Below are 16,552 nucleotides of genomic sequence, written 5' to 3' on the forward strand. Positions count from 1 at the left end.
GCCAGGGAAATCCTTTCATTTTCCCTTCCACATAACTAAAAAGCCTATCTCTTTACAGGCATACCCCTTATTTAATGAAATCCTACACACCTCAGACTGGGTGCTAAAGGTTCCACTACTAAAGGAGAAGGTGTCACCCCTTTAATTTCATAGGCACCATTATGATATGATTCACTCCCTATTGTGGGAGTCAGGAGAGTTGCATTTGAGGGGAACTGTGAGTTTAACATTAGACAAAAGAAATACATATTTTCTAAAGGGCATTCACAGCTAGTTTGTCTAAGCCTTGAAATCAGAAAAGTATTGTACCTGTCAGCCTAAAGGAAAATGTGGACTACAGCTTATATCAACCCTGAAACTGGTCTCAATTTTGTTTGAGATTTAAAAGAATACGATATATCAGATTTCTGGATCATATGAGACAACATTCACATTATTGCTTTATAAGTTTTGCTTGTTTATCAATTTTGTTGAATAAATGCTTATTCTTGTTAAATTGAAAACGATCCAACAAAACGTCCACTAACAGTGACCCAGTCATTTAACCTCAAGCTGCCCATTTCTACATTCATTCCACATTTCACTTTCTAATATAATTACTCCTGTTTGGAACAGACAGTGATGAAATGATCTGGCCTTTATGTATTATTACTTGATTAGTTTTTCCATATTTGCTGAAAAAAAATAAAATCAGTTACTGAACATTCTTATTAATATTGAAGTGTCTCTGCATCTCCTTCATGCTCTTTAGGACAGTTGCTATATAACAAAAAAAGTATTTCTCCTTTCTTCTTCTGCACTACTGCTAAGTAAATTTTCATTAATAATTATTAGGCTTTATGACTTTTCAGAAAAAAAATAAGTTTAATCTAATTAGTTTAATATTAACATCTTCTGGTAAATATATTTAGACCAAGGACCATTTATTATCATTTGTGTTTCCACACTGGCTGGGGCTAAAGGAATTTTTGACATTTTAGTTCTATATAAACCAGGCTTACAATTACAAAAAATGAGACTTGGCTGCTGTGATGCAAAGAGCATGAGATGGGGCTCATAATGCCAATTTGGTTCCCAGGATTTATTTCCTATGTTGAGATTCACAACAGCCACCATGCTAAATTCTCAGATACCTAATTAAGACAGGAAGGAGGAATAGGATGTGTGAAATTCTGGCTACTCCAGTAAACACCACTTAAGTCTTTCTCAATCTGCAAAAAGTGTCTTAAGATAACCTCCATGTACATAAGGTCCTTCTACCATTTCTGGAGCTGGGATCTAATGCACGAGCAGTGGCCTGCCAGGATTAATGGTCAAACTTTCAGTGCCTTGGTTCTAAGCATTACCCAGCTCAAGTGTTAAAGCCCACAGACTCAGATCCTCTTGGCTAAACATCTACCACTGTAGGATGCCACAGCCACCTGGGCTAACAACAACCCTAAAGTAAGGGGAAGGCCTTTGCTCTTCTAGGCCCTGGATGCTTCTGTGGCAAACTGGAAAACTATATATATATATGTTTATATATATATATATATATGTATATATATACACATGCATATATGTTTATGCAGTTGCTTATTTAATTATCCACTTTACAAAAAGTATACAAAAAGTCAGTGGTTTAAGCTATATAAATTATTTCAAATTTATAAAAGATATTACCCAACAGGTTGGAATGTTAAATAAACTAATCTCTGCAAGATTTGTGGCTCATTTGGGAGATCAGATAAATATAAGAGCCTTGAATACAATTTTAGAGAAGCCAAAAAATTATACACTCTTCCCTTGATTTTATTTATCTCTTTTTGCTGAGACAGGAAACCTTCAGTCTGTGATCCCAGAAATTACATCATCATCAGTGTAAGATCAGTATGGTAGGTCAAGAACAGCGTTCCCAATATAAAATAAAGGGATTTTTTCCTTTTTTTTCTTTCCTCTTTGCATCTTTTTATAACTACTCTATAAAAGGTTTTTTATCATATACATTTTTTTAAACTTTAGGACATGCACATGACATCTTTTGCTCATTATAAAGATTTGACCACCTTTACTTCAGTAAGAAACACATTTTAGAGAAAATTATAACATGTACTGCGTGTCATTTTTTTCTGAGTCCAGTTACTTCTCTTGACTGTTTCTTAGTAGATAGAGAAATACATTATTAGTTTGCTTGCCCTGAAGCATGACACTAATTGGTGCCAATCATTCTGCCCATGTTTATTCTTGATGTACAAGCAGCATCTTCTGCCAACCACATAAAGGCATCAGAGTGAACCAGACACCACAGCAGCTCAATAGATCTAGTCATAGCATGGTTTTAATGAACTCTATACTCGTGTAAATGTCTATTATACTTATGGAGCTCTGTCATAAATGAAAATTAGCTCAACAGTCATTAACTGAGACACGGAAAAAGGTCACCATGTGCCTTTGGAAGGTAATGCTTGCACTTACCACAGCAAGGCTGTGAAAATCAGATGGAAAACTGAACTAAAACTTATCTCATGGGACATTAGGGAGGAAGCATGGTTAGAAACAGGCAATGGTAACTAGGATGTTTACATTCTACTTCTCCTGCTTGTTTGTTGTATGACAAGCTCTTCAGATTATTACCTGCAAAAATCAACATAAGACAACATATCTGATGTCAAATGGGAGAGTCATAAGAATGAGCATTTCAATTAATCTTTCTGTAAAAGCTGGTATGGCAGCTCACCACAGTATTATTGAACTACCAAGCAGGTACAAAATAATGCTATTTAATGAGCTGAGGAGATGAGGACTGAGTAGTAAGGGAGAAAAACTAGAACAGTTGACTTCAAGACTGTGCAAGTCTTGCTTCATTAACTGAGTAATTTTACAATAGTCTCACAGATTAGAACAAGCCACTTTAACCAGCCAAGCTGCTGGAACAGACAAGTACTATTGGTGCTTGCAGAATTCAAAATAATTCTATTGCCTATATCTCAACCTTTTACCCTAGGACTGGATCTACTTGGACATACAAATCACCCCATTGACATGGCAGACAGTCTACATCACCATGTCCCACCCAACACACCAAATGAGAGCACCTCCTCTCTCTCTCTCCCTCTCTCTCTCTATATACAATATTTACTCTTATTTATGCATTGAGACTGGAACACAAAATAACTCTGTGGGCACCATGACTGGAAATGTGTGCCTCTATCACTCTAGACATAAGTTTTCATGTTCCTGAGCAAAGCCAAGGGATAAGACAATTCCCTCCAATACTGCTAGGGTGAGACTGATTGAACTCTGGTGGATCCAACCAGACTCTCTTGTCAGGAGAACCTCACATGATGTATTGCCCTCCTTACTCCTATGCCTTCAGCAACAAAACTGCCCTACTGCCAGAGGACACTATAAACTTAAATCTTCTGAAAAACATTTCTGGCTCTGAAGCCAAAGAATTGTAGTTTTTACTAAATAAATTTTAAAAAATCTGTAAGACTGAGTTTAAAGTAAAAGAAGATTAATGACTTACATGTGACTGCAACATTAAGCATCTCAAGGCTATGATTTCTCAGAAATAAAAGTACCAGAAGAAAGCATTATTTTACTAGGTAAAAAACCTTTTCTTCTTATGCCAAGATATCAACAACCTTGTTTTTGCAATGATGGATGAAATTACTGATCACTGTCCAAAACCAGGCAGACAATCTCTAGCAACACCATAAAGACCTTGCAACACAGAACACCAGATATGGGTATGTACAGGTAGCACTTGTGATATCAAAGCCCTTTTAAACTGATTCAGAATGGAGACTCCATATTTTGCATTCAGGAATGGCAACAGCTACAGCTGGGAACAGTTGCTTCCTTCCACTGTGAGATGCGGCATTTTATGAAATGAAAACATTTTATTACTTTTTGACCAGTTTTAGTCAAGCTGCCCCCTACACACAGAGATTATATAAAAACTTCATTTAGCATATAACTTCTCTTTCCCAGAGGATTTTCAAGTGCTGGAATGGAGAGGAAGCTTGTGAGCTGGTGACAATCCCTGTGAGATTGCCACTGGAAACTGTGACACCCACCCCCTACAGATTAACAGTATTTCAGGTGTTGAGACTTTACAAGATAAGTTTTGGACTTTTCACAACAGGTGTTTTTGTGCTTTGCTCCATTTGGCTTTTTCCAGATGTGAAAGCAGCAATCCCACTACAGTGTCACAGAAATAGCTTGGAGTTGGAATAGATTTGTTCTTTGACTATTTTGATAAGATCTGTGTTCTGTTTCCTCTGCCTTATTTGTGTGGTCTGCACCATGCTCCTCCCTGAAAGTACAATACAGGAACAGGAAGACCAGGAGTTGAAACTTGCAAAATGCTGTCTCTGTCTGCAGACCTTGGTATGCTATACACAACATGACAAATTTTGTTTCCTCCCCACTCTACCATGCATATTCATAAGCAAATAAAACAGTAGCACACAAACAGAACCTGTGATACATATAACAAGCAACAGAAAAAAAAACTAAGCATGAACGTAAAACAAAAAAAATCAATGAAAAGATTGTTTGCATGGCAGCTATTAACTAATACACCAAGGAAAAAATCCCCACCTTTGGGTAAATTACTTCTAACAGGCAAATATCACCCAGTGAAATAAACAGCTGATCAGAATGGAAATGTAAGGTTTATAATCTTCTTTTAACTAAGTAGGTGTTCCCTTATGTACAGAAAGCAACTGAGATTTTCAAGTGAGATCAAACACAAGAAAAGAGAGTGAGAGCAAAATGCCCATGATGCTGACTAATTCAACATGATTTTGTACAACGTTCAAACTTGCAACTGATTCATTGTCTTCTGGGAAAAGGCTGTCAAAGGAGGCTGGCACTAAAGTCACATTTTTGCTCTTTAAACCTGCTTGCCTATTAGCATTCCTTCCTGCAGGAGAACTGAAATCAAACGCAGTATGTTTCACACCTGTAGCTACGAGACTTCTGATTTTGATAGCAGGAAGCATCCATATGTACTTATTCTGCAGTGTTGTTATTTTTTCCCCTTCTACAAGAAAGAGAGCATTTTCTAGAAGTCCTTATTTTCTCTTTGCACCTTTTACTCAAGGCTACTAGCATGCAAAGTGAACTGTCTAACTCTTTGAATAATTTAACATGAAAACACGCACATCTGGCCATCTGCTGCTACAGTTCAAGAAACTACAGCATTTCCGACGGCAGCTGCTGACTACGCAAAGGGCAAACCAGGGCAAGAGGGACGCAGAACCTCAAACCTGCAGCAGGTATTCTGACCGGGACAGGGAGCTCTTCTGAAGTGCCACCACAGGCATGCCAACATCATCCCAAAAACGCAAATAACTTTTCCTAGCAACTGCGACGTGTTCGGTTATTTTGCGGCAATCCCAGTGGCTCGGTACGCGCATCCCCGCGCAGCCGGGCTCCCGGCCGCTCGCATCGCGGGGCGCCGTGGGCTCCGGCCCGAGGGTCACTCACCATGTTGACTTCCGAGACCACGTCGATGCTGGCGATCTCTATCCGCATGCCCACATCCACGGGCGGACCTGCGGGGGGAGCGGGAGGCGGCGTTAGCGCACCTGGGGGACCGGGGCGCGGGTCGGGGGCCGCGGGCGCCTCACCTCCGAAGTCCGGGCGGAGGCGGATGTCGTAGCCTTGGAGCAGCCTGTCCACAGTCTCCTTCACGTAGGACATGTTGCTGGGCCCGTCGGCGCTGCGGGAAGAAGCACAAGCGGGTTAAGGAGGCGGCCGGGCAGCCCCGCGCCCGCCTGTCTCCCTTCTCCCTGCCTCCGTCCGCAGCCCGGCGGCGCTCACCTGCGCGCCGCGCACGCCACGGCCAGCGCCAGCGGCAGCAGCAGCGCCCGCGGGCCGGCCCGCCTCGCAGCCGTCCCCATCCCGGCCGCCGCCTCACGGGGGACGAGCCGCGGACTGGAACTTGGTGCGGACCGGCGGGGAGAGCCAATTCCCGAGAGCGGGACGCATGCGCGGAGCGGAGCGCCGCGGCCCCGGCGTGCCCCTCTGCCCGCCCCGGCCGCCCGGGCCCGGCCGGGCCGCGCCCGCCGCGGGCTGCTGAGGGAGCGGGGCCCGAGGGCGCGGCGCCGCAACAGGTACCGCGGCAGCCGTGAGGGCGGCGGGGCCCCGCGGCTGGAGGGGCACAGCGGGACCCTAACCCCCGAACTGCCGAGAGGAAGGGGCTGCCACCGCCGGGCGCAATCTCCCTCGGTGGAGCGCCGGCTTCCCGTCAAGAGACAGTGAATGATTGTTCAGGGCGCTTCGGGGTGAAAATTCTCCTCGATGTAATGTTAGCCGCGAAGTGAAAGGGGCGCGGCCATTCGGACAGCAATGGCACGTTTTGCTGCAGGTCGCCTTTTGCCGAGCGGCGGAGGCTTGAGGACAGCGGAGCGCTCGGCGCTCCCGCAGCGGTACCCGCGGTGCCCCGGGAAACTGATCTGGAGTTCCAGTGTTTTAACCAATGTAACTGATCTTGCGTTACAACTTCTTTTTTAAGACTCTCGGAATGGATGCTCTAAAGTAACCTGACCTTTCTTGTGCATCGTTACACAGTGACTGATCGGAGCCCTGTGCATAGTTCATGACTTTGCCGGTGCCGCTCGCTTTCACTGCACCGTAGCGCAGCAGAATTAACATTTATCCCTTTCAGGTTCAGCCCATCTCCTCTGTGCGCTTCACAGTCCTGCGTGCGGTGCCCTTGGGATACGTATTGGATGCTTCTGAGTCTGCTACAGCGTCATGCAGACTTGTTTCTGAGAAACGGCAGACTTGGTGATGTTTCTTGTAGCTAAAATACGCCACGATATTTGAAAAATGCTGGAATATTGATATAGTTTGTGACACACATTCTACCAATAGTTTTGAGCAGCTTTTGGATCAAATTTTTGAACAATGCATTTTTCTATGAAAATTGGTCCCTTTTGGAGAAGGAGCCCAACATGCTTCCTGATAGATTACTATGGGAGTCCTTAATCTCACATCTGCTTTCTCCAACCACAAGTGTACAAATTTATGAAAATAATTATTTTATCAGTTCTTTGTAACAGTATATAATAAATATTTTCGATTTTCTTTTAGGAGTTTTATATTTCTTTCTTTTCCTCCTAGTTCAGTAATTAGCTGCTGAAAAATGTGACCTCCAGCTCAACTTGAGAGTACTTTAGGATTGCTGTTTGAAAGAGTTTGTTAAATTATAATTGGTGTGGCTTGTGTAGGGTGCTTAAAAAAAAGAGAAATCCTACCTATAGCTGTCTGCCAATTAGCCAAATAGTATCTTTTAGTATCTTTAATTAGAATTGTATCCCACACAGCCATCATAAAGTTACCTGGTTCTTCTGAATTAGGATTTACCATACAGCTATATATTTTACTTCTTGATGGTATGCAGCATTACATTTAGCTTTGTCATAAGCCATAGAGTTAATTATGCCTGTATTTAATGGAGACCACTGCTCTCCATGGCTTGCCAAAATCTGTCTTAAGGCATAAGTGCAGAGTTAGAATTCTTAATCTACTGCACATTTCAGGGCAGCTTTAGTTCAGATGAGCTGTAGTCTGGGCCCTGGACTGAATGCACGTTAGTGGTTGAACTGTTTTAGGTGAATTTCTGATCTTACCATCTGGTCTGAGAAGGCATGAGCAAAGCCTGTCCTGCAAGTCTCCTGCAATCAGGGATGCCTCAGCCCCGCAAATGTACTTCCAGGAGGGATGAGGATGTTCTTATTGGCAAGCTGGCTCCTCTGAGAGCTCTCCCAACCAAGCTGTATTGGCTTCTGGAGACCAGCCTCAAACTTCATCCACTGAACATCCCAAAAATGAGACCCAAACTGTTGAAATTTAACTCTATTTTGTACAGCTTGATTAGTGGGGACATCTGGGCTCTAAACTTGGTTTTTGAAACAACTGCAAATATCCTGCAGTGGAGAGACAATGCTGAACAGATCCCTCACTATTGGGGGCTTGGGAACAAGGAGATTTATATGGTTTTTTAAAAAACTGTACAAAGGAGGAGCTGCAGGGCATTACGCTGCCAGAGCAGAGGGGGTGAGAAGGATTTCTCTTTCCCTATGGGGAGGATGATGGAAACATGTGTGAGACCTGTTTTCCATTGTTTTCAGGACTAAAAAGATACATTATCAGCAGGACTTCCACTCTCACATGTGTTGCTAGCTGAAGTAGTCAATTAATTAAGAATTTGGAAGTTCTGCTCTCTTTGCAGGTCATCTCTTTCTAGGAGAATATAGTATGCTTTTCCAGGCCACCAATGTGGAAGAATTTTGATGTAATTTTTATAAAACATTCCATGTGACATAATTCTTGCTTCAGAATCTCCTTAACAACACCTTGTGCCAAGAGCAAAGACATACAAAATGAATGACTATGGGGAAGGGGCTAACACTCAAATATTATGCCTATTGTTTACAAATGTTTTCTAAAAGATTATACAGGTGATGAGACATCTGGTGATGAGTTTTTGACATGTGCTTCAAATGGCAGCTGCTTCTTTCCATCCACTCCAACGGGGTTTGCTCAAACAGTGAGGCTCAGTGAGACCTGGTGGGTACTACACATGGCTTTTGGGCATCTTGGAATTTGCTGAGCACCCCAGAATACAGGCAACTAAGTAGGTGGCTAATTTGCAGTTTTGGAAATCAGGCTGCTTAGTGTCCAAAATTCTAGGATCTTAATCTGGAGAGTTTTGGCACTAGTTTTCAATATTTTTAGTTCTCTCACCTCTGAAATATGAGTTATAAATCTGTGGTTTTTAAATAAGACTGGATATAACACAGGTGCTATACCAAGAAAAGTGCATGTCCTCTGCATGGAAATTTCTACCTTTACAGAAATAATTAAATATTTCTATTGCTATTACCTTTCCTGTCCACTCTGTCAGTGAATTGAGCTCCCATGGCAGAGCTACCACCCTGACCCATGTGTGCAGCAGCATGCTGAGGTGGCATGCAGTCAGCTCACAGCCTATGGGAGCTGTAACCCCATTGTACCAAGCCCAGTTTGGTTTTCAAACACCTGTGGTGGCTTCAATTTCTGCTCCTATGGTCTTTTATTATTTCCTCATACTGTTGTTCAAAACCTTGAAATCCTTGCTAATGATAGTGCCAAGTTTCTTTCCCAATCATTTCTAGTCTGGGATTAGTATGTACAGGGTCTATGAGATACAAATACAACTTGTACATAAGATTTTAAAAATATATTTTCTGGTCTTTGTTAGACAAGGCAGACCTTTTGGGCAGGGAATAATTTCATATTTGTTCAACATATGTAAGCAATAATAAACTAAACCAATTGAAATCCACTAGTTTTATCACATTAACCATGACCTTTTTTTCATATTCTAAGGCATGTCAAGTACTTACTAGAAGCAAGACAAATAATATTATCATAAAGCATGATGCAGAAACTATCCTGGGCCAAATGTATGTTCATTTTTTACCTTCATTATGTTTAATCTTTCAGGATGGCATCTTTTTTCTTACACAAATTGATGTTTCCACTTTACTAAATACCTTTTTTGCACTGCTCATTTTAATTTGGCACCAGAAAGTGCACATCATACAAAGATAATACCCTGCTCAGATAGTGTTGGCTAATTAAAAAAAAAAAAAAAAGCAAGATCACTGAAAAAGACGGAAATTTGGAGATTCTTTCAGTGTCCCACTAGATAAGCTCTGTAGGCAGGTGTCTGGGTTTAGGAAGACCACAAGTTTCAAAGAAATAAAGGGAGAAAAATGTAAACATTATGACTATACAATCTCTCTCTCTACTGATATTTTGTGCCTTCTTAAAAGTAGAATGAAAGAAGGTGTCTCTGTGTTTCTGCTCAAAACAAATGGGGAGCTGTGTCCCTCATAGTGTAGACTTTGTGTGGGGAGGTGGTAACTGAAAATGGTAATTGTGATATTGACAGGTTTTGAGAAAGTGCAAATAGGGACTTGCAGACACTGGATACTCCTAGATGTGCCCAATTGGAACTGCTGTGTGGATTTTTCATACTACATACACAGTTGAAAGAAAAATGTGAATTAGGATGGGTACACATTTTTGTTTTTAATTGGCACTGAGCAGGCGACATTTTGCAGTAATTATATAAATTATATAAATTCAAAATTTTGGATAAATTTTTTTAACAATTAAGATGAATGGTTGGGTTTGAAAACAATGAAGTGAAACCTTGAAATTATGAAATGACTACCTGGGCAGGTAAAAAACAAATCTTGTTCATATTTATACATAAAGAGGCAGGTAATGAAATAGGTCACTTATTTCATCTGCTTAGTGATAGTGCTATTGTTGTTTGGTACCCACAGCAATCCCTCAAGTCAAGTAGAGCTTGTGAGCCATCTTCTCAAATGACAGAAAACTGCAAGCTGGAAGTACTTTTAGTGTGCCTTGGGGATTTCAGTGCAGCAGCAAAGCTGTGCAAGCGATCGACAAGAGCTGAGGACTGCCATGCTGAACTCGTGCTTTATCCTGGGATCTGTAGGCAGTGTGGTACTGCTGCACACTGAGGAGATCACCTCACCCTCACACCTATCTCCCTCTCCTTTGGGTCTCTCAGCAAGCCCTCACTCTTATCTCAGGAAAGAAAAAGGTTCCTCTTTGTGCTCTATTTTCATCCCTCTCTTTATACCCTGTAAAGATCAATTAAGGTCTTTCTACAGTGCACATTCTACTTTGTTTTAAAGGATTGTAAAATGCTTAGGAGAGTTATTTTAAGGAATTAATAGTAAATATCAAAAGTGTGAATCAGTTACTCACTTTTAATATTCAAAATGAGAGTATATTAGTTATAGGATTTTGTCCTGTAATAATTATAGCCAGGATAATTTAGTGAGTCTTTTAATCATGTCAACTAAACATATGTACTACTCATTTGAAATCCCTTTTTAGATTTCCCAACTTTTTGTCTAGACCACCATTCAACATCCATTCTTACCTTAGAGAATTTGTTTCCTCTCAAGATGTGCATGCCCAGTACTGCACCCCTAATGGCAGAAAACCGTAGAGCAGCACATTTTCTTTGCCCTCCCTCCTCACCACCGATGGGAAACAACCTTGCTTCAAAGTCCTTCATCCCAGCTGTGAAAGATTCAGAAGCTCCTTCAGCCTCTGATTCTGGCTCAAGAGAAGTAGTAGGGGCTAAAGAGTAAGGTCTTTGTGCCAGTTGCTATAGAGATTATACAAAAAGACAATTTTAGTTTCAGAGAACAAACCATTCAGGGTAAATAAGGCTAGACAAGACACAAGTGTTCAGACAGACATGAAGAAGGTGAAGGCAGCAGTTAGTCTGCATGCATTTGTATAGTTTGTATGGACATATTAACTACAAGGAGCCAGTCATCTGAAGTGTTGTTGGAAAAAGGAAGGCAGTTGATGGCCGCACTGCAGAAGCTGGTTTTAAGGAGGTATTTACAAAACAGAGAAATATGAAAGATTATTTTGATTTTTCTTTAAAGGTACTTCAGATACTTCCTTTTATACAGCTCCTAAATTTGAGTTTTTACCGTAGTGGAGTATGTCAGAAGCAGGACAGAAAGAGTAAACAGCTGATGTTTTAAACTGGAGAAACTGAGCATATGTACACATTTTGATTACAAGCAGCTCCCTTGGTTTTAAGAGGCTGATGCATACTGTGGCAAGGTGCTTTTACATTTGCAGGATTGAGAACTTTGCTTCTATGTTTTTTAGGCCAGCTCCTGTCTTCATTTGTAAAGGCTATTTTTTGCCCTTTTTTTTTTTTTGGCATAAGAAACAAAGCACTGTTAGTTGAATGGCTCAAAAATTATTTTTCTGATAAATGGATTAATTAACCCAGATTTGCCTTTCCATTGTTTCCTGAAGCAGCTCACTGCAAATCCTTATTAAAATTATCAGGTTATGAATAGTATTCTCATACTCACAAGCATTTTACCACACAGAGCCACTAGAATGCAATGTGTCTCTTTCTCCCATTTCAGTGATGTGATGCACTCACTACAAACACTTGTGAATGTGAGTCATGTAAATAAGAGCCTAACTTGTTTTCTTCTAGCAATAGGGGGATAGAATGGCTGAATTTAGTCACATATGCAATTTCACTGGAGATATGTTCCATAACTGTGTAGCTCAGAGTTGATTTCTCAGGAAGAACCAAGTAAAAACTGGATCAAAATGAAATTTTCTTCGAGAAAATATAAATTTTTGCATTATATACTCTCAAGAAGTTTTGAATTAAAAAATACTCCTAAGCAACCTGGTCTATCTTTGAGGTTAATGCATCTCAGAGAAGAAAGTGAGCTTGGCTCTGCAGTTGAGCAGGAGGTAGGCTACTCAGCTTCCCCTTCTAGTTCCAAGTATTTTGTGGACTTAAAGGGTGGTAACATTGCTTTCTGCCTCTACTTCTGGTTTATAATTCTTCCATAGAAATGGTAGTTCCAGTTCCTTTTCAATCTCCCGTAGCCTCTCCTTATTTGGTGTATTATATTGCTGAGAAGGTTGAAGATCCTGGCTAGTTGTTCCTCAAGCTAGTTTTACATTAGAAATTTTGGGGTTTGACTTAAATCTGATTTGTGATGAAAACTGGTGCAGAACACAGGTCTTTTCTATTGGCCACCACTTCCAGTTTTAAAATCAAATCTACCCAAAATTAATCTTAGTGCACTGAAGACCCAGACTCCAAATCACATACTCCTCAAAGAGCCAAATTCAGTAAGAAAGGAAACAGACATTTTGATTGAGATTTTATAGTACCTGTTTTTTAACAATATGTAGGTTGTGAATTATATATATTTAATAAATGTATGTTAAAACCCTAAAAAGGAAAAGCTTGAACAGAGCCATGAATGGGCATCAGAAATAGAAGCAGTTCTTTATCTTGCTGTTGCATCTGCCTCATGAAAGGTAGGCATTTTATATTTCCACTCATGATCAAGGTTGTCTGCTGCTTCCAAAGATGGAGGTGACAATAAGACAAATTTGCATTGTATTTCAAGAATATGTTTACAAATACGACACCTCTCACATTTAAGAGTGAGTTTTATGGAAAGAGCAAAATATAACAATAAAACCTGCCAGACTGAAAACTTGCAAGCTGCTTTCTTCGATGATGGCAAATTCCCCTGGAATTCTGTTGTCAACTTAGAGCCATGAAAATGACAGCATTAGGTACCACCATGCACAGTCATACCTACGCTAGGAGAAAACAAAGTGGGCATGACTTTAACAAATGCAATAGTCCTACACACCAGCTGCTTGCACACTCCTTTCTTGTCTTAGGAGCACATTTGAAGAGTGAGACAGATGCTTCTGGCTTGCTGAAATAAAGAGCACGTGTGAATCTCTTCTGCTGGGAGTCACTTTGTCATCAGGGAAGTGTAAGACAACAAGTAATTTTACTTCTCTCTTTAAGTGATGTAGGGGTTCAGGTCTAAAATCCATGATTTATGTATGTTGTGTGGGCTGGCAGCAGTCACTGGAAGCAGTCCATATACTGAGAAATGGATTGTGCCCTGTCATTTAGCTGCTTTTAGCTAGTTGAAAAAGAACCTTAAAATAAAGGCTAAAATAAGTGCAAAGTTAAGAATTCAAAGAAAAAAAGAAATTGAACACAGAAGCAGAGAATTGGCAAAGATGTTCCTCAGCCAGATCACAGAACTGGGATGCTTTAGTGGTTTTCTAACCCCCATTTGTATCTCTTCCCACTGCAGTGGCAGGCACAGGGGCACAAGGATGCTCCCATGGATAACTTCTCTTAGAAGAGATGTTCAGGAGGAATGGTTCAACAGCATGGAGTGTTGCTTTATTCACTGCTCATACATTTTGGAAAAGACTGAACTTTTTATGGCTGCCTTCAAACCCAGCTCAGAGGGTGAAACCATCGTGTCTTCTCTTTTGGAGCAACGAGCAGCATGTTAAAGCTCGGGAAGCAGTAAAAGGTGAGATAAGGGATGCAGGAGCATCCCCTTGTTCCCTTGAGCTTCTCTTGAGCAGCATCAAGCATTTGTGTGATGTCAGTATTAGCTTCAGACAGTTTTCAGTACCATTTTGGGACAGGACTGAATAGAGGTTGAAAGAAGATTTAGTTTTGTGTGCAGAAGAGGCCAAAAGAACAAATATTAATATATTAATGATTTGGAAACCTTTTTCTGTCATCTTTTCCTACTGTAAGGGTTGGTTTAGCAATCTTTTGCATGATTTGACTTCTCTTATTCTCAACTTCTTTGTTGTGTCTTCCATTGTCTCGGTGTCTCCTTACGTGGCTTGTTCTTTGATTCAGAGTGTTTCTCTCCCTTCACCTGGTATATTAAAGCTTAATTTTTACTTCAGCTCAGGACATTATCAAGGTTTTAATTTCAGAAAATGTGCAAAATGTGTTTTAGTGAGAGGTGCTAGGCCATGTGAGTGGCAGACAAGTCAAATTCCTGTTCACCACCCTTTGAGAAAGCAAAATGTTGCCTGCCTGTAGTCAGAAAGGGAACTGAAGAATTAGAAAATTTGTATTAGGGGATTAAACTGAAATTATGAAGCTATAAGAAAACAAAGTATTTTAAATATAGAGAAAATTCCAACACTATAATAAATAAGGAACTCAGAATGAAAAATGGTATCTTGTTCTGATCCAGAATCACCCACATAGGTGGCAGGGTTTTTGTTTACTTCAATGAGTTTTGGAGCAGGTCCTAAACGACCCTAGTATATAAACCATACATAAGTCAAGGAAGGTTTTTACTTCTTGGGTAAAGAAAAGATCACATATAGCTTTGGGTTAATAAGGCAGCAAGAGCACCTTATCCATCCTCTAAAAACCATTCATCCTGTGAATTATGCCTCCTGGAATTGTGTATTTTTCTCTGTTAAATATTCAGCTTCCTTTTTGTCCCTTGGATTTTCCACCCAATCATTTTCACCATTAGAAGTGGAAGTCTTCATTTGTCATGTCTGAGTGGGCTAAGAGGTGATGCATGTGAAGGACTGTTCACAAAGACAGGGTTTTTCTCAGAGAGTGTTAATCTCATGTACTCTCATATCTGTGTCCAGCAGAGAAATATTTAGAAAGCTGATTAGGTATTAAACATCTGAAATAAGACTCGAAGTTGACAAAATGTCTAAACTACTAAGGACATGGGCATTGGTTAAATACTGACCTATTTGGTAATAATACTTAGTATTTCTAAACATATTAAAATCCCTGTGTGCATTTGAACTAATTAATGCCTTCAAATATCCCTACAAATATAGAAGGCTTTTCTAAATTTTGAAGAACAGGAAATTCAAACATGGAGGTGTGGGGATGAAAATTTTAAATGCAGATTTGGGTATTCACCTCCACAAGGTCTGTGTCAGTCTTATGTATAAATTGATGCATGCAGACTGAACTACCCTTGTTAGAAGATTTGGCCTAAATGACTTATCCAAGGCTACAGAATTCAATGGCAGAGCTGAGAAAGGATCCAAGGTATCATAATATTTCTGTTTTTAAGTGCATTGTGCCCTGTGAATTTTATAATTATAATAATGATTGTTTTTCATGCCATTCTTGAAAAATTCAATCTAGTACTTAAGACATGAAATACTGCAGCTGGACTGGATCCACCCCATGGTGTGCACAAACTAGCACACTCTGTGACTGTGTCCAGGACTTCCAAGCTGAATTACACTGCAATTTCCCTTTGTGTGGGAAGGGGAAGGGGTAGAGACTATACAGTGGATATACAGAGACTATACAGAGACTGTTCACTGTGCAAGAGGTGAGCTAGCTCCCCATTGCTGTAGAATGGGATTAGATCCCTCTTGCTTGCCGCTGAGGACATGGCCTCCTGCTAGGCTACCACTGTAAAATGCCTCTCTGGGAGAGTAGTGAAGATCTGGGAACTAGTTATGGAAAGCAGCTAACAAATATCTTATCTTGTCAAATGGTCTTAGCAGCCACTGCTGTCAGCAGGAGGGAACAGCACACTGTGCATCCCAAGCAGTTCTCAGCTCCTTGCAAATGATACTAAGGTATACCTCAAAATACTTGAAAGAAGTACTTAATTTTTTCTCTTTTCTACCTGCTCATCATTTCACTGTTTTCTTTGCCTGATGCCTTTTTATTGATGCCTATAAAACAAAACCACCTGCCTTGTGCTGCCCACTGCTACTTTCCTTTTCTTTCTGAGGATATGAAATTTTTCCTCAGTAACGCTGAGATGGGAATAATGCCACTCCATGCAACAACCACCAGATGGTAATGAAGAGCAGACTAGTGGAGTGTCTTTTGTAGCTTTAGTGTTTTGCCACAGTGGCAAATTTTGCTTTTACTAGCAGAACTTACAGGTCTAAACACCAATTTGTTCAGCTGCTTACCTCTGCGCCAGTCTGCTTGGCAGTTCTATTTGTATTATCCCCCCAATAATTCTGTTTGCTTTTATACTAAAATATGTGAAAGGGAATATTCTCTACCTAATGCACAAATGCTGATATTATTATTTAGTACAAAAATGTTCTTATTATAAGGAAGGTTTGACTATATTTGGTGTATCACTGTATGAGCTATCTCTTGTGA

At 40.5% G+C, this 16,552-nt stretch overlaps 1 protein-coding gene across 2 annotated transcripts in view; it reads right to left on the reverse strand.

The window, feature by feature from the left end:
• Positions 1 to 5,730, reverse strand: part of GABRB1 (gamma-aminobutyric acid type A receptor subunit beta1) — a 109,508-nt gene extending 103,778 nt beyond the window's left edge. For both annotated transcript variants that reach the window (XR_009114518.1, XM_058025304.1), the window contains exons 1-2: positions 5,622 to 5,730; positions 5,479 to 5,546 (exon numbers count right to left, since the gene is read on the reverse strand). Coding sequence is in view for 1 of the 2 variants with exons in the window: in XM_058025304.1 (XP_057881287.1) it covers positions 5,479 to 5,546; positions 5,622 to 5,694 (141 nt within the window). In the remaining variant the exon portion in view is untranslated. The remainder of the gene's footprint in view (positions 1 to 5,478; positions 5,547 to 5,621) is intronic.
• Between the last annotated feature and the right edge of the window lie 10,822 nt (positions 5,731 to 16,552).

Source organism: Melospiza georgiana, chromosome 5, assembly GCF_028018845.1.
Source record: "Melospiza georgiana isolate bMelGeo1 chromosome 5, bMelGeo1.pri, whole genome shotgun sequence".
Taxonomy (NCBI): Eukaryota; Metazoa; Chordata; class Aves; order Passeriformes; family Passerellidae; genus Melospiza; species Melospiza georgiana.